The sequence below is a fragment of the Somniosus microcephalus genome, chromosome 7 (assembly GCF_052327205.1).
Source record: "Somniosus microcephalus isolate GS21.2 chromosome 7, FLI_Smic_1.0, whole genome shotgun sequence".
In the NCBI taxonomy this organism is placed as follows: domain Eukaryota; kingdom Metazoa; phylum Chordata; class Chondrichthyes; order Squaliformes; family Somniosidae; genus Somniosus; species Somniosus microcephalus.
The window spans coordinates 217,213,433-217,232,559 of record NC_140993.1 but is presented as its reverse complement, the minus strand read 5'-3'; the positions used below and the strand labels follow the sequence as shown (position 1 = coordinate 217,232,559).

At 45.0% G+C, this 19,127-nt stretch overlaps 1 protein-coding gene across 1 annotated transcript in view; it reads left to right on the top strand.

Moving 5' to 3' along the window:
* Positions 1-19,127, top strand: part of dcaf13 (ddb1 and cul4 associated factor 13) — a 100,960-nt gene that overhangs the window by 5,506 nt on the left and 76,327 nt on the right. The window contains exon 2 of the mRNA XM_085993410.1: positions 5,355-5,554. Coding sequence (XP_085849536.1) covers positions 5,355-5,554 — 200 coding nt within the window. The remainder of the gene's footprint in view (positions 1-5,354; positions 5,555-19,127) is intronic.

Sequence of the window (19,127 nt, the reverse complement as noted above, 5' to 3'; positions counted from 1 at the left end):
GTTTCAGTGGTGGAGGGCAAAGGTGGAGGCAGAAGCAGGCACTGTTGCAGATTGTCCCAAAGTGCATTATTGCCAATGAAGTATTTTTGAACTGCAGTCAGTGTTGTAATGGATAGTATGTGGGGTTTTGGATGTGGGTCAAATAGAACATCAGGTTTCAGCCTGAATCAATGGGGGTCAGTGGCAAGGCAGTGGAGTGTGTAATAGAAACATAGAAAAATAGGAGCAGGAGCAGGCCATTTGGCCCTTCGAGCCTGCACTGCCATTCAATATCATCATGGCTGACCCTCTATCTCAATACCATATTCCCGCTCTCTCCCCTTGGTGCCTTTTGTGTCTAGAAATCTATCTATCTCCTTCTTAAATATATTCAGTGACTTGGCCTCCACAGCCTTCTGTGGTAGAGAATTCCACAGGTTCACCACCCTCTGAGTGAAGAAATTTCTCCTCATCTCAGTCCTAAATGTCCTACCCCATATCCTGAGACAGTGACCCCCCAGCCAGGGGAAACATCCTGCATCCAGTCTGTCTAGCCCTGTCAGAATTTTATACGTTTCAGTGAGATCTCCTCTCATTCTTCTAAACTCTAGTGAATACAGACCTAGTCGACCCAATCTCTCCTCATACAACAGTCCTGCCATCCCAGGAATCAGTCTGGTGAACCTTTGCTGCACTCCCTCTATGGCAAGTATACCCTTTCTTGGGTAAAGAGACCAAAACTGCACACAGTACTCCAGGTGTGGTCTCGCCAAGGCCCTGTACAACTGTAGTAAGACAGTTGCTCCTGTACTCAAATCCTCTTGCAATGAAGGCCAACATACCATTTGCCTTCCTAAATGCTTGCTGCACCTGCATGTTTGCTTTCAGTGACTGGTGTGTACAAGGACACCCAGGTCCCTTTGTACATTAGCATTTCCCAATCTTTCACCATTTAAATAATACTCTGCCTTTCTGTTTTTCCTACCGAAGTGGATAACTTCACATTTATCCACGTTATACTGCATCTGCCATGTATTTGCCCACTCACTCAACTTGTCTAAATCGCCTTGAGGCCTCTCTGCATTCCCCTCGCAGCTCTCAATCCCACCTAGTTTTGTGTCGTCAGCAAAGTTGGAAATATTACATTTGGTTCCCTCAGCCCAAATCATTGATATATATTGTGAATAGCTGGGACCCAAGCACTGGGGACTGAAATCCATGGCTTTGGCCTTCCCTGTGCTCAATCAGAGGAAGTTGTGACTTATCCATGACTTGATGTTGGATATGTAGTCTGATAGCAGAGTTGGTTGTAGAGTGGAGGATAGGTCAAACTTGGTATCAACATATGAAAACTGACACTGTGCCTAGGAACCAAGGATAGATATTTGGGTGGGGCTCTGGAGGTGATGGTAAGGAAAGAAAAAGAAGGCATTGCTAGAGATGCATTTATGTGGCATATTTCATGACTTCAGAACACCTCAAAACTCTTCAGAGCCAATCAAGTAGTTTTGAAGTGTAATGTAGGGAAACAGGACAGCCAATTTGTGCACAAACACCAGTGAGATAAATGACCAGATAATTTGTTTTAGTTATATTGGAAAAATATTGGCCAGGACACTGGGAGAGCTCCCACCTTCTCTGAATGCTGCCATGAGATATTTTCTACTTGCTCGAAAGGGCAAATGGGACTTCAATTTAATCTGTCACCCGAAAGACAGCATCTGCCACAGCGTAGCACTCTCTCGCTACTGTACTGTAGCATCAGCCTAGATTATGCTCAAGTCCTGGAGTGAGGCTTGTACCCATGATCTTCTAATTCATAGACGAGAGTGCTACCACTGAGCGAAGGCTGATACCTGAGATGAGCTTGGAGAAGGCGGGGAGGAGATGGGATAGAAACTGAAGTTATGGATTGGGACTAGAGTGAGAAAGAAGCTGGGGGAGATTGGGAGCAGGGGGCAGAGAGGAAAGAATGGTTAACAGCAGTGTAATTGAGTGGTCAGTCTTTGTCTTGATACCAAAAAATGCATGAAGTGTTGATGAGTGGGTGAAAGTGGTTTGAGGAGAAAAGGAGTCTTCGGTTGTCAATGACAACCAGCACGAATTTGTTAAAGGCAAATAGTGTTTGACTAACTTGATTGAGTTCTTTTGAAGTAACAGAGAGGGTTGGTGAGGATAGTGTGTTTGATGTGTATATGGACTTTCCAAGGCGTTTGATAAAGTACCACGTAATCGACTTGTTGGCAAACTTGAAGCCCAGGGCAGTGGCAGCGTGGATGTGAAATTGGCTAAAGGGGAGAAAGCAGAGAGTAACGGTGAACGGTTGTTTTTCAGACTGGGGGAAAGCATACAGTGGTGTCCCCCCAGGCGTCAGTATTAGGAAAACTGCTCTTTTTGATATGTATTCATGACATGGACTTGTATATACAGGACATAATTTCAAAGTTTGCAGATGACACGAAACTCAGAAATGTAGTAAACAGTGAGGAGGATAACAACAGACTTCAGGAGGAAATAGACAGACTGGTGAAATGTGCAGACACATGACAATGAAATTTAATGCAGTGAAGTGATGCATTTTGGAAGGATGAATGAGGAGAGGCAACATAAACTAAATGGTGCAATTTTAAAGGAGCTCCAGGAACAGAGACCTGGTTGTTTACGTGCAGAAATCTTTGAAGTTGGCAGGACAAGCTGAGCAGGCTGTTAAAGCCATAGATCTCGTATGCCTTTTTTATAAATAAAGGCACAGTGTATAAGAGCAAGGAAGTTATGCTAAACCTTTACAAATCACTGGTTAGGCCTTAGCTGGAGTATTATGTCTAATTCTGGGCACCACACTTTCGGAAAGATGTCAAGGCCTTGCAGAGGAGAGTTACTAGAATGGTACCAGGGCTGAGGGACTTCAGTTGTGTGGAGGGACGAGAGAAGCTGGGGTTGTTCTCCTTAGAGCAGAGAAGGATAAGGAGATTTAATAGAGGCGTTCAAAATCATGAAAGATTTTGATGAGTAAATAAGGAAAAACTTTCCAGTGGCAGAAGGGTTGGTAACCAGAGGACACAGATTTAAAGTAATTGGCAAAAGAACCAGAGACGTGATGATGAGAAATTTGTTCACACAGCGAGTTATTATGATCTGGAAAGCACTGCCTGAAAGGGTGGTGGAAGCAGATTCAGTAGTAACTTTCAAAAGGGAATTGGATAAAGACTTGAAGGGGAGAAAATTGCAGGGCTGTGGGGAAAGAGCAGGGGAGTGGGACTAAATGGATAGTTCTTTCCAAGAGCCGGCACAGGCATGAAGGGCCAATTGACCTGCTTCTGTGCTGTTCGATTCTATAATTGTGTAACAAAGATGGGCACTGTACTGGGGGAATTGCACCTGTGGGAGCTGGCGAATACTTTAGTGGAATGAGAACATTAAAGGCAGAGATGTGTTTGTGTAGTGGTTTGGTGTGCTTTTTTGTTAAAATTGCTTCATTCATACTACTGCATAATTCAATTTTCTATCCAGCAAAAATTAACTTTGAATTAAGAATAGTTTGCAACTGTATCATGCCACAGATGAAGTTTGGACTATTTAAAAGTTTCCACTGCACTACATTTCCTTTTTCTTAGGAACATGAGTCGGCCATTCAGCCCCTCGAGCCTGTTCCACCATTCAATTAGACCATGGGTGATCTGTATCTTAAATCCATCTACCTGTTTTGGATCCATAACCCTTAATACCCTTGCCTAACAAAAATCTATCAATCTCCATTTTGAAATTTTCAATTGACCCCCCCAGCCTCAGCAGCTTTTGGGGGAAAGAGTTCCAGATTTCCACTACGCTTTGTGGGGAGAAGTGCTTTCTGACTTCACCCCTAAACAGCCTAGCTCTAATTTTAAGGTTATGTCCCCTTGTCTGGATTCACCTACTAGAAGAAATAATTTCTCTCTCTACCCCAGGAAATCCTTTAATTATCTTAAACACCTCAATTAGATCACCCATTAATCCTCTATATTCAAGGGAATACAAGCCTAGTCTATGCAACATGTCCTCAGAATTTAACCCTTGTAGCCCTGGATAAGTCATGTCTAACGAACCTAGTTGAAATTTTTGAGGAGGTAACTGACGTGGTTGATAAGAGAATGTTATTTATATGGACTTCCAGAAGGAATTTGACATGGTTCCACACGAGACTGTTAACAAAAATGAGAACGCATTGAATTGGAGGCAACCTATTGACATGGGTAGGGAATTGGTTTGGAAGTAGGAGACAGAGTGTAGGGATAATGGGTATGTACTCTAATTGGCAGGATGTGATTAGTGGTCCCCCAGGGATCCGTATTGGTGCCTCAGCTTTTCACTATATTTATAAATGGTTTGCATTCGTATCAGTCCTTTCTTTTAGTTTTATACTACCTCTCACCTCTCTTGTTGACCAAGCTTGTTTAATTACACGAGTAGAGCTCTTGCCCTTTAGGCATCTGTACAGGTCTTGTATTGTACCAAATACTTCTTTGAACACTTCCCACTGTTGATCTGTAGTTTTATCCAGTAATAGTTCTGCCCAGTCTACTGTGGTTAATTTCTGCCTCATTCCTCAAGTCCGCCTTACCTAAATTTAAAAGCTTGGTTCGTGACTCGCCCTTCTCCCTCTCAGACCTAATATTGAATTCTATTACATTATGATCACTGCTAGCTAGGTGTTCCCTTACCGTTAGATTATTGACTAATTCAGGCTCATTACTGAATCTAAGATGGCCTGTTCCCTTGTTGGTTCAAGAACATATTGTTCCAGAAAACTGTCCCGAGTGTACACCAAAAATTCACTGCCTTTGGGAAACGAGCTGTTCTGCTTCCCCCCAGTCTATATTAAAATTGAAGTCTCCCATTATAACTACTCTGTTTTTGCAACAAGCTTCTCTGAACTCTGCATTTATGTATCCTGCTACTTCATCACTGCTATCTGGAGGTCTGTAAACCACTACCACCAAAGTCTCTTATCCTTTTCTTGCTGTAAATAAATAAATTATTCTGTGGACAGCTATCTACCCTGGTTCTTCTCAGAAGACTAGAATTAATAGATGCTTACTTGAAAATAAATAGTAATTGGTGTATTTTTGATCATAAATTCAATCTATTAATGGAAGCCCAGTACTGGAGGCTCTGGAGTAGTTTCAAGCCATATTGTCTGTGGGGGAGAAAACTGGAGGAGGTGGGGGTGGGTGGGGGAGTGGGGGTGGGGGGGAAGAGAGAGAATTACTGGTGTGCAGCCTGGTCCAATGCCACAACTGCCAAGATGGGTTTGCTTCTTTATTAATCATTAGAGAACTTAATTGCAAAATAATTAGCTTTGTCCTAATTTGTTAAATCTCCAATTTCTATATTTTCAGTTCCAAGGAATTATGATCCTGCACTGCATCCATTTGAGGTACCTCGGGAATACACTAGAGCACTGAATGCAACCAAACTGGAACGGGTTTTTGCTAAACCATTTGTAGCATCACTTGATGGTCACAGGGATGGTGTGCACTGTATGGCCAAACACTTTAAGAGTTTATCCACAATAATCTCTGGGGCTTGCAATGGCGAGGTGAGTGATGCTTTATATTTTTGTGTTCTGTAATTTGTTGTAAAAAGGGTTCCTACTTTAGTTTCTTGTAAAATAAATAATGTCCAGCTTGGGTTAGTGCCAGAGTAGAACCTGAATTGATTGTGAGCATGGATAAATGGATATGTCATAGTCAGTAATGTAATGAGATAAATATCTCAAGTAAGATTGACTGGATACTCTGAGGAGAATTATGGGCCGTCTCACAAGTGAATCACAAAACATAATTCTGGCTAGCGACAGTATAAGCCACGGTTTTGTGAAGGTTTTTCTGACCTACAAACTAGAAACACGCACACGCACGGATATGATTGGTGTGTTGTCATCAAGTGTGAAAATTGCAAGAGTGACTTATACACCAACCAAAATAGCAGATGTTCCAGTAATGCACTGTTCCCTCTCATTTTTTCCAGCGGCGCGACCCATTCACAATTCCACGTATGCGCGGTTTTTCCATTTAAAAGCCGGTGAGCTGGCTGCACAGGAGCTCCAGAGCACTGAGCGGCTTAAAGGGAACATTGCAATAATGAGCAAGAGAGTGCACGTGTTTTTAAAGCATTTTGCTTAGCTTCTTGACAAAAGTATGCCAATTTACTAAAATACAAGTTTTATTAATTGATTATTAAATGTGGCTAAAGACAGGAAGTTTTAGCTATATTTGAAGACATTTAGCAAAGTCTACAATTCTTGAACCTTTTCTGACGATGCTGCTCTAAGTAATAGCAGGCGCACATCAGTGAATTAACACTAGTGAACGTGGAATATACATCTGAAGTTATGAGTAACCTCCTCGGTAACAAAAGAATAACTTGAATTTTCAGTCTAATATTTTAACAGGACCAGAATGGAAGCTCTGGAGGTGATGTTGCTAAAAGATATTTATACGGCGTGCTTATTAAGATGTGTTTTTATCAGAATCCGGGACAAATTTAACTAGCACTTGGAAATAACTAATAAATGAAAGTCAGTATAGATTTGTTAAAGGAAAATCGTGTTTGATTAACTTGATAGATTTCTTTGATGAAGTAACAGAGGGTTGATGAGGGTAGAGTGGTTGATGTTTATATGGCCTTTCAAAAGATGTTTGACAAAGTACCATATAATAGACTTGTTAGCATAATTAAAGCCTATGGGACTAAAGGAACAGTGGCAGCATGGACACGAAATTGGCTAAAGGACAGAAAACGGAGAGTAGCGGTGAATGGTTGTTTTTCAGACTAGAGGGAAGTATACAGTGGTGTTCCCCATTGTTCGGTATTAGGACCACTGCTCTTTTTGATATATATTAATGATCTGGACTTGTGTATACAGGGTATAATTTGAAAGTTTGCAGGTGACACAAAACTCAAATATAGTGAACAATGAGGAGGATAGTAACAGACTTCCGGAGCACACAGACAGACTGGTGAAATGGGCAGACACATGGCAGATGAAATTTAACGCAGCGAAGTGTGAAGTAATACATTTTTGAAGGAAGAATGAGGAGATGCAATATATATAAACTATATATTGGTACAAATTTTAAAAGGGGTGCAGGAACAGAGAAACAAATCTTTGAAGGTGGCAGGATAAGTTGAGAAGGCTGTTAAAACATGGATCCTTGAATTTATTAATAAATGCATAGAGTACAAAAGCAAGAAAGTTATGCTAAACCTTTATAAACCACTGGTTAGGCCTCAGCTGGAGTATTGTGTTTAATTCTGGGTACCGCACTTTAGGAATGATGTCAAGGCCTTGGAGAGGGTGCAGAAGAGATTTACTATGAATGGTACTAGGGATGAAGGACTTCAGTTATGTGGAGAAACTGGGATTGTTTGCCTTAGAGCAGAGAAGATTAAGAGGAGATTTAATAGAGGTGTTCAAAATCATGAACCGTTTTGATAGAGTAAATAAGGAGAAACTGTTTCCAGTGGTAGAAGAGTCGGTAACCAGAGGACACAGATTTAAGGTAATTGGCAAAAGAACCAGAGGCGACAGGAGTTTTTTTTTTACACTGCAAGTTGTTGTGATCTGGAATGGAATGCACTGCCTGAACAGGTGGTGGAAGCAGATTCAATAATATTCAAAAGAGAATTAGATAAATACTTGAAGGGGTGGGGGGTGGGGAATTACAGGGCTGTGGGGAACGATCAAGGGAGTGGGACTATTTGGATAGCTCTTTCACAAGCATGATAGACCGAATGACCTCCTTCAGTGCTGTATGATTTTATGAATAGCACTGTAAATGTATCTGCTGCAGGAATGGACACATTTTTAGAGCTCAAGCCAAAAGGAGAAAGTCCAATCTAACAAAAAGCTGGAAGCTTTCTGGCCCTGTTTATGTAGATCAGATCCTGGGAGGGCAGCACCAAAATGGATCCCTGCTACCATTGGCTACATGTATATCTGCCCCTGTGTCCATAAAGGAGATCACAGAATCACAGAAACCGCACAGTGCAGATAGAGGCCATTTCGGCCCATCGAGCCTGCACCGACACATATCCCACCCGATCCCCGTAACCCCGACATCAACACATATCCCACCCTATCCCCATAACCCCACGTATTTAATCCCCCTAACACTAAGGGTCAATTTATCATAGCCAATCAACCTAACCCGCACATCTTTGGACTGTGGGAGGAAACCGGAGCACCCGGAGGAAACCCACGCAAACACGGGGAGAATGTGCAAACTCCACACAGTCACCCGAGGCCGGATTTGAACCCGGGTCCCTGGCGCTGTGAGGCAACAGTGCTAACCACTATGCCACCGAGATGTATCAACTCCGAATCGCCTGGGCACTGAGCAGCTTTTTTTTTTCCAATCTTCCCCATGTTTTCTGCACTATAATTTTCAGTAAAAATGTCCTTTGCTTTCAAGCCCTCTGTTCCCTAAAAAGTAGCAGTTTGTGTAATTTTCTCTTATCTTCTGGTTGACCTAATAGTTTCAAAGTGCAACTCTGTCATATAGTTTGACCAGAAAATGCTCTCTGTACCCTTAGCATGCACCTTGCTCAGTGGCACTCCATCTCCAAGCAGTCCTGTGCTTGTCACTTCACAGTCCAAAGATGTGCGGGTTAGGTTGATTGGCTATGATAAATTGACCCTTAGTGTTAGGGGGATTAAATACGTGGGGTTACGGGGATAGGGTGGGATATGTGTTGGTGTAGGGGTTACAGGGATCGGGTGGGATATGTGTCGGTGCAGGCTCGATGGGCCGAAATGGCCTCTATCTGCACTGTGGGGTTTCTGTGATTCTGGCTTGATGTAATTCTATGTGTAATAAAGTAGCCAACAGTTTATGTTGGCATCAGTTCAGCCAATAATGTGGGTAGAAGATAAAGAGCCACATTGCAGCAAATTACAGGTGATAAGGCAAAGAGCTGCAGTGCAAGCAAAGGAAGGAGTACTTCAGGAGCAGGTGTGGTTTTTCAGATGTTGGATGCCCCTTAATGATAGTGATATAACTTGTATCTTAGTACTTTGTTGGAATTCATTAATAATACATAAGGAGTGCTACAATAAAAATTTAGATTAGATAAAAATATACTCTGATTCAGATCATCTTCACTTTTAGCCCTTTTTGAAAAGTACAAGTTTGGGGTAGAATGGGGTACAGAGAGAGTACATAGACAGTAACAGGGTTTCGTAGGCAGGGCAACAGGAGGTAAACAGAACAACTGACAGAATATCATTTGTTTTCTGCTCGGCACCTACTCGCTATCCACTACCCTGTGAAGCTTTTTGAGGCATCTCTGCACATGACATAGAAATACAAGTTGTTTTGAAGATACCTAATGGGTAACTGCATAGGTCTTGGACAATGTTGTTAAATTCTGTTACTGTAGAGGGAGACAAATCCCGCTTAACTCTGGCCAACAGCAAGAAAGCTTTTCTGATTTGTGATTGTTTAAATTAGGCAAATGATGAACTATATAAGTAAATATAATGTTTATGCAGCTAAGAGGTAGATCATATTATCCGACTCCATCTGTCCAGTGGTTTGCATCATGTGTGTTCGACCCTCTCCCTATTGCCCCTTTCCCCATACTGATGGCTCTTCACCCTGCATGTCATCTCGTGCTGTACGGTCTAGTGGCCCTACCTTTTTTGCGTTTTGTTTGTTATGTGGTTCAATCGCATATGCATGGCTTCTACCCCGCTCGGTGCTGCTAAAAATCGGTATCTTCCCTCCCCTCTCCCCATGCTCCTGCAGACGGTCATCTCCCTCCTCTCCTCCACCATTATAGCTGGGTGTCACCTAGTGCTGCCAGACCTTGGGAATCTTCACTTCTTAATTTGTGTTTTGTTTGAAAAATAATAAATTGAATTTTGAAAGCTTATCGTGTAAAGCTTTGTTTTGTTGAGATTTAGAAAATGTACACATTTTAATTTTGGCACAGGTGTGCTAGTTTTGTATCTAGCTGCAGTGTATGAGCAAAAAGGCTCTTCTCTCCTGACTTACCAGTACCTACTCCCCCTCCCATACCAAATGTTTCCCACCTTTCAATAACCCCAGTCACAATTATTCACTTCCCTGAAGAGTCCATTGCTCATCCTCCACACTATTCACTTACCCCCCCCCCCCCCCTCAACTGCTACCTACTGCTACATATAGTTGCAGTAACCTACCTTTAAACTTGAGTACAATAGCAAAATACAGCAGATGCTGGAAATCCAAAACCACAGAAAATGCTGGAAACACTCAGCAGGCCAGGCAGTATCCGTGGAGAGAGAAAAGCAGCGATGGAACATCACTTTCTGGTGTGAGCTCAGTGTCTGGGATATTGCTGTTCAATATCTCGGAGCTAAATCAACAAGAACAGCAACTTGCAATTATAGCGCCTTTAACATAGTGAAACATCCCAAGGCACTTCACAGGTGCGATATCAGAAACAATTTGACACCGAGCCACGTGAGATATTCGGACAGATGATCAAAAGCTTGGTCAAAGAGGTAGGTTTCAAGGAGCGTCTTGGAGGAGGAGAGAGAGGCGGAGAGGTTTATGGAGGAAATTCCAGAGCTTAGGGCCACGGCAGCTGAAGGCATGACCGCCAACGGTGGACCAATTAAAATCGGGGATGCTCAAAGGCCAGAATTGTTTTTCTCTCTCCACGGCTGCTGCCTGACCTGAGTGTTTCCAGCATTTTCTGTTGTTTTAACCTTGAGTATTTTGTCTGCCACCTTACTTTGTATCTTGGGCTTTAAAAACGATAAGAGATAAAATTAGCTGCAGAATTACATGGAATCTACAGCACAGAAACAGGCCATTCGGCCCAACTAGTCTGTGCTGGTGTTTATACTCCACACGAGTCTCCTCCCATTCCATCTGCCTCATCTCAGTCTATTCCCTTTTCTCTCATGTTCTCATCCAGTTTCCTTTTGAAAGCATCTAAGCTATTTGCTCTGAGTAAAGAAATGTCTTCTTATTTCCCTATTGGATTTATTAGTAACTATCTTTTCTTTCTGCCCCCTTTGCCACAAATGGCTATTGAAGTGGAAACAATACCTCATTTAAAGGGAATCGGAAAAAATATATATAAAAGGAGAAGGAAATGAGAATACAGTAGATAAGTTTAGCTGAAGAGATAGCACAGGCACAGTGGGCCGAATGGCCTCTTTCTGTGCTGTAATTTCTGTGATCCTAAGTAGGATACTGTCACTAGAACTGACATTGTGTTTAATATATCACCAGCAAACAACAACCACGTGTGAACTGTTTTAACAAGTCAGTGGGGCAGGAATTTGGGCAGGCTGCATGAGGGACCTGTGCCTCTCCCTGCCTGATCTTCCTCCATTCACTGCACCCATGTAATCTGATAGCTCCAGGTACAGGGACGGGATCATCTGTCCCTATTGCGTGGAAAGGCCACTTTGAAGGAGAATATGGCTTGGAAATTCTTTGACTTTCTGAGGGTGGAATAAAAGTACAAATCGAGTGGAAGAGGTGCTGAACTGGGGGCAGGTCCTGATTCCTTGGGGATTCTGCCCCTTTTTCTATTTTGTTAAATTCCTACAAGAAGGGGCGGATAGAAGAAGTGCCTCCTTCGTTGTAATGTCTCTTTTTATATTCGTTCCTGGGATGTGGGCATCGCTGACGAGGCCAGCATTTATTGCCCATCCCTAATTGCCCTTGAGAAGGTGGTGGTGAGCCACCGCTGCAGTCCGTGTGGTGAAGGTCCTCCCACAGTGCTGTTTGGGAGGGAGTTCCAAGATTTTGACCCAGCGACGATGAAGGAACTATGAAGTATTTCCAAGTCAGGATGGTGTGTGACTTGGAGGGGAACTTGGAGGTGGTGGTGTTCCCATGCGCCTGCTGCCCTTGTCCTTTTAGGTGGTAGAGGTCGCCGGTTTGGGAGGTGCTGTCGAAGAAGCCTTGGCGAGTTGCTGCAATGCATCTTGTAGATGGTACACACTGCAGCCACGGTACACTGGTGGTGCAGGGAGTGAATGTTTAAGGTGGTGGATGGGGTACCAATCAAGCGGGCTGCTTTATCCTGAATGGTGTCGAGCTTCTTGAGTGTTGTTGGAGCTGCACTCATCCAGGCAAGTGGAGAGTGTGCCATCACACTCCTAACTTGTGCCTTGTAGATGGTGGAAAGGCTTTGGGGAGTCGGGAGGTTAGACACTGGCCGCAGAATACCCAGCCTCTGACCTGTTCTTGTAGCCACAGTATTTATGTGACTGGTCCAGTTAAGTTTCTGGTCAATGGTGACCCCCCCAGGATGTTGATGGTGGGGGATTCGGTGATGGTAATGCCGTTGAATGTCAAGGGGCGGTGATTAGACTCTCGCTTGTTGGAGATAGTCATTGTGTGGTGCAAATGTTACTTGCCACTTATCAGCCCAAGCCTGAATGTCATCCAGGTCTTGCTGCATTCGGATATGGACTGCTTCATTATCTGAGGAGTTGCGAATGGAACTGAACATTGTGCAATCATCAGTGACCATCCCTATTTCTGACCTTATGATGAAGGGAAGGTCATTGATGAAGCTGCTGAAGATGGTTGGACCTAGGACACTGCCCCGAGGAACTCCTGCAGTGATGTCCTGGGGCTGAGATGATTGACCTTCAACAACCACAACCACCTTCCTTTGTGCTAGGTATGACTCCAGCCAGTGGAGAGTTTTCCCCTGATTCCCATTGACTTCAGTTTTACGAGGGCTCCTTGATGCCACACTCAGTCAAATGCTGCCTTGATGTTAAGGGCAGTCACTCTCACCTCACCTCTGGAATTCAGCTCTCTTGTCCATGTTTGGACCAAGGCTGTAATGAGGTCTGGTCCTGGCAGAACCCAAACTGAGCATCGGTGAGCAGGTTATTGGTGAATAAGTGCCGCTTGATAGCACTTTCCATCACTTTGCTGATGATTGAGAGTAGACTGATGGGGCGGCAATTGGCCGGATTGGATTTGTCCTTTTTTGTGGACTGGACATACCTGGGCAGTTTTCCACATTGTCGGATAGATGCCAGCATTGTAGCTGTACTGGAACAGCTTGGTTAGGGGCACGGCTAGTTCTGGAGCACAAGTCTTCAGCACGACAGCTGGGATGTTGTCTGGGTCCATAGCCTTTGCTGCATCCAGTGCGCTCAACCGTTTCTTGATCTCTCATGGAGTGAATCGAATTGGCTGAAGATTGGCTTCTGTGATGGTGGGGACCTTGGGAGGAGGCCAATATGGAGCATTCACTTGGCACTTCTGGCGAAGATGGTTGCAGACGCTTCAGCCTTGTCTTTTGCACTCGTGTACTGGGCTCCGTCATTGAGGATGGGGATATTCCTGGAACCGCCTCCTCCCGTTAGCTGTTTAATGGTCCACCACCATTCACGACTGGATGTGGCAGGACTTTGATCTAATCTTTTGATTGTGGTATCGCTTAGCATGCTGCTTCTGCTGTTTAGCATGCATGTAGTCATGTGTTGCAGCTTCCCCAGGTTGGCACCTCATTTTTAGGTACGCCTGCTGCTGCTCCTGGCATTATCTTCTACACTCCTTATTGAACCAGGGTTGGTCCCCTGGCTTGGTGGTAATGGTGGAGTGAGGGATATGCCGGGCCATGAGGTTACAGATTGTGCTGGAATACAGTTCTGCTGCTGCTGATGGCCCACAGCGCCTCATGGATGCCCAGTTTTGAGCTGCTAGATGTGTTGTCAATCAATCCCATTTAGCACGGTGGTAGTGCCACAACATGATGGAGGGTGTCCTCAGTGTGAAGACGTGATTTTGTCTCCACAATGACTGTGTGCAGTGGTCACTGCTACCAGTGTTGTCATGGACAAGTGGTGTTCAAATGAAGGAGTATTGATTCATCAGCTGAGGGAGGGCGGTAGGTGGTTTCCTTGCCAGTGCTTGACCTGAAGCCATGAAACTTCATGTTATTCGGACTCAATGTTGAGGACTCCCAGGGCCTCTCCCTCCCGACTGTGCCGCCACCTCTGGTGGGTCTGTCCGAACAGGACATACCCAGGGATGGTGATGGAGGAATCTGGGACATTGACTGAAAGGTATGATTCCGTGAGTATGACTATGTCAGGCTGTTGCTTGACTAGTCTGTGGTACAGCTCTCCCAATTTTGGCATTTGTTCCCAGATATTAACAAGGAGGACTTTGCAGGGTTGACTGGGCTGGGGTTGCAGGTGTGCCTTTGTCTTGTCCGAAGCCGGTGCCGAGGTCGATTCTGGGTGGTCTGTCCAGTTTTGTTGTTATCGGTTGTGTACAACTGAGTGGCTTGCTGAATCATTTCCGAGGGCAGCTGTGGGTCTGGAATCACATATCGGCCAGACCGGGTAAGGACGGCAGATTTTCTTCCCTAAAGGACATTAGTGAACCAGATGGGTTTTTACGACAATCTGATAATTTCATGGTCACCATTATTGATCATTAGCTTTTTGTTCCAGATTATTTAATTACTGAATTTAAATGCCCCAGCTGCAGTGTTGGGATTTGAACTCTCCTCTCTGGATCACTAGTCCAGTAAGCTAACCACTGTGCTACCGTTCCCCGTTTGTGGAAGAGATGCAGTTGGCGGGATGACTTGCCCTCCCCCAGGAATTCTGCCAGTTCCCCGTTTATTGCAGGCGTACAGACTGAGCGGTCAAGTGCTATTACTAGCCCTCCACGGGCAGGTACCTAGGGTAGTGTTGTACAGGAAACTCTTTTTTATCCGGCACCGACGGATTATCAAAAAGTCCAGATTACAGAGAGGTATAGTAAAAGGTACGAGAGCCCCGTACACAGCAACAAATCCAGGCTTCCCTGTTGCTTAGCAACAGGTGCAGGAACCCCGGCCACAAGATCCAGGCGTCCCTGTTGCTTAGCAACAGGTGCAGGAACCCCGGTTACACGGCCACTAATATGAAGTAAAACTTAGCTGAACCTACTCCTGAATTTTGCCGGTTAACGGAGATTTCCGGTTATTTAGGTGCCGGTAAAAAGAGAGTTTCCTGTAAATGGTTCAGACTTTCATTGCCCCTTGTGTAAATGAGTCTGTCCCTACTATTTGGAATGGGTTTCAGCTAGACTAGCAGCCGGAACTCTCACCCAATACACTTGGCAGTAGAGGAGTGCTCCAGGAATTTTAGGGGCTTGAAGATTGTTGTTTTCCAGAGAGAGGTTAAGTAGCGACTGACGGAAAGTTATACTGTCTGGCTTATGTTCGTGCTGCTTTGCATAGAACAGTGTTGTCCAATAGAAATTGCTGACAAGCTGCAGGTGTGGCAATGGTGACACCATTTTAGCGAAATGCACTAATGTTAATAGAAAATGCCTTGCACTCTCGCAATATGGGTAAATGTACTTCACATGTTTAAATTAACATTTGATATTAATCAAGAACACTAATGTTGTGTATGTACCTTTTAAGGGAATAACTGGTCTCATACTGCAGTACCGGCAGTGACCACCCCTGTATTAAAGGCCCTAGCAGGCTTCTGTAGTTTCAGTTTCCAGGTTGTCGCCATTCAGTAAAGACTTGTTATAATCAACTCCTGCAGTCCGTGTCTCAATTATACATGGACATAATACTGGCGACGAGTAAGAAACGAACTTACCTGCAACTCGGCAGCACCTCAGACGACGTTATTGAAGGTCGGAGCCAGAAGAAAGAAAAAAAAATAATCCAAAGAAACTCGAGAAACGGGCGTCGACCGTGGGCAACCGCCCTCCAAATCATCGAGTTGAAAAGTTGCAGGAGAGACTGTCGAGAGCCAGGCTTGGTTCTCCAGTCTGTGGTTTCCCAGCTAATCGGGCTGGTGGCAGGTAGTGCACTGATCCTTCCTGGGCTGCGGCGGGCTAGAGCTCGATTGGGTGGCTCTGCAACGGGGCCGGGCAGCGAGTCGGGAAGCAAAGAGAGAGAGAGAGGGTGGAGCACACAGGGCGCGGCCGGTGCTTCGAAGCCGGGCAGCGTTCGGACCTAAGAAGAGGGAGGGAAGTGTCCCAGAGGGTCCGCTCCACGACGGGAACGGTTCTTCAATTAACGGAGCAAATATTGAAGCGCGATAGAAAAATAAAAATACCGCGGAGAGCGGCGTTGGCAGCAGCGATCGGGGAGGCGCGAAGACCATAGGGCGTCGCCATTACAGGATAGTAAAATAAATATTATCGCCAGCAACAGCGTTGGCAGTGGCGGGAAAGCATGGGAGGCGCCATCTTAACTCGGCGGGGAAGAAGGAAAAAGCGCGGGAGGCGCCATCTTAGATTTTCAAGATGCCAAAGACTGGCAATATCACTGCCTTCGATAATGCAATAGAAGACTGGACCACGTATGTGGAAAGAGTCGAGGTATATTGCGAGGCAAACGAAATAGCCGATGAGAAAAAGGCATCGGTATTGCTAAATTTAATGGGCGCAAGAACGTACGGCCTATTGCGGGACCTGATTACTCCAGCCAAACCGAAGGCGAAGAGTTTTAACGAAATTGTTGCTATCCTACAGGAACACCTAAATCCTACACCGCTGCTGATAGCAGAAAGATTTAAATTCCACAGGAGAAATCAGCATAAAAATGAGAGCAATGCTGATTACCTTACGGAACTACGCAAGCTATCAAAGCGCTGCCAGTTCGGAGCAGGACTGGCAGATACCTTACGGGACAAATTTGTCTGTGGACTCCTGAGTGAAGGAACCCAGAAGAGGTTACTCTCAGAGAAAGAGCTGACGCTAGATAAGGCTTTCAGCGTGGCAGTAGCGTACGAAGCAGCAGCAAGGGGAGCTGCGGAAATGCAACAAAAGCCACAGGAATACGGCACCCACGAAATGACACGGGGATTTGCAAAATGTTATCGCTGCGGCAGAACAAACCATGACCAGAAGGACTGCTGGTCCAAGGACAAAATATGCAGGCAATGCGGAAAGATGGGACCCATTGCACGAGTTTGCAGGTCTGGGAAGAAGACCAACGACAACAAAAAGGCTACTAAGGAACCGTACAGGAAAGTACAAAAGATGACAGACAGTAGTTCCGAAGACCAGATGAGCGATAGTGAGTCCGGGAACAAGAGACTAAGCTGTCTCAAACTTCACAATGTAATCGCAAAAGAGGATCACCGAACCATTTGGGTCACCCTCACGATAGCAGGGTCCCAAGTCAAAATGGAATTGGATACAGGATCAGCTCTAACCGTCATGAATCGACGAGACTACGAGCGGCTATTCTCACACATACCCTTGAGAGAGACATCCATTGTCTTGAGGACGTATACAGGGCAAAAAGTATACCCCAGAGGAAAAATAAGGGTGCCTGTCGAATACAACGGCAAGAAAATACAGAAATTGTATCTCTACATTCTGCAAGATGGTGGACCACCATTATTGGGACGTGAATGGATCAGAAAGATAAGTTTAGACTGGCACTCCATTCAGGCACTGACGGTGGCTGGTAAAAAGGATGACGACGTCACTCCTGGACGATTGTCAACAATCTTAGCTGATGCCAAAGAGGTATTTCAACAAGAACTGGGCACTCTTAAAGGCGTAACCGCCTCGATAAAAATAGAGGAGAATGCAATTCTCAAGTTTTTCAAAGCAAGACCGGTACCATATGCAATTCGCCCAGCCGTCGAGACAGAGCTGGAGAATCTGGAGAAGGCAGGCGTGTTATCTAAAGTAGACTGGAGCGAGTGGGCGACACCCGTCGTTCCTGTCATGAAAAAAATGTTAAACAATAAGTCTGAGGAGCCAAGGAAGGTTCACACCTGTGGGGACTTCAAGGTGACGGTGAACCCAGTCCTTCACACAGTACAATATCCTCTTCCAAGGATAGAAGATATCTTCGCCTCACTATCTGGAGGGAAGCGTTTTACAAAAATTGACCTAGCACAAGCATATTTGCAGATGGAGGTTGAAGAATCCTCTAGGAAGTATCTCACGATAAACACTCAGAGGTCTTTACTAGTATAATCGACTGGTATTCGGAGTAGCATCAGCTCCGGCGATATGGCAAAGAGCGATGGAACAAGTCCTGCAAGGGATTCCGGGGACTCAGTGTTACTTGGACGACATCCTAGTGACAGGTGAAGATGACAGTGAACACCTTGCCAACCTAGAGCAGGTGCTCACTAGACTACCTGAACATGGGCTACGAGCCAATCGCCCCAAGTGCGAGTTTTTTAAGAAACAGATATCGTATTGTGGCCACGTGATTGATGAAGAGGGGTTGCGTAAGACCCCTGACAAAATTGAAGCGTTAGTTAAGGCTCCAGCGTCTGAATGTGTCGCAACTGAGGTCATTCCTCGGATTGGTGAATTACTACCATAAGTTTTTGCCGAATTTGTCCACAATTCTGCATCCACTGAACGCCCTACTACGAACGGGAGTAGCATGGAAATGGAGCGATGAATGTAAGCAGGCCTTTCAGAAGAGTAAGGACCTAATCACTTCAAGAGAAGTATTGGCTCACTACAACCCATCACTACCGATAAGACTGGCGTTTGATGCGTCTCCCTACGGCATTGGGGCGGTACTGTCGCATAAATTCCTTGATGGTTCAGAGAGGCCGATAGCTTTTGCGTCACGCTCGTTAACTTCAGCCGAGCGTAACTACGCCCAGATTGACAGAGAGGCCCTCAGCCTGGTGTGGGGGGTGAAGAAGTTCAATCACTAGCTGCACGGTCAGAAATTTACTCTACTCACTGATCATCAACCTCTTGTCTCCAGTTTCAACCCTCAGAAGGGCGTACCGATAATGACGGCACAACGGCTACAGAGGTGGTCCCTTTTCCTAGGGGCACACCAATATGACATCGAGTACAAAGGAAGTAAACAGCATGGGAATGCTGATGGATTGTCGCGCCTACCGTTGCCGACGGTGGAAGGAGAACTGGCAGTGGATCCAGTGGAGTTATTCCACTCGACTATAGTCGAATGTCTCCCTGTGACGAATGCAAACATAGAAAAGGAAACACGAAATGACCCGACACACTCCTGGGTCTATGATTTAACGGTGAAGGGATGGCCAGCATTCTCGCCGAGAAGAGAACAGCTGTCAGTGTGCAGAGGAACCTTGATGTGTGGATCCAGAGTAGTAATTCCACCCAAATTGAAGGATAGAGTGCTCAATGAGCTTCACGAGGGTCATC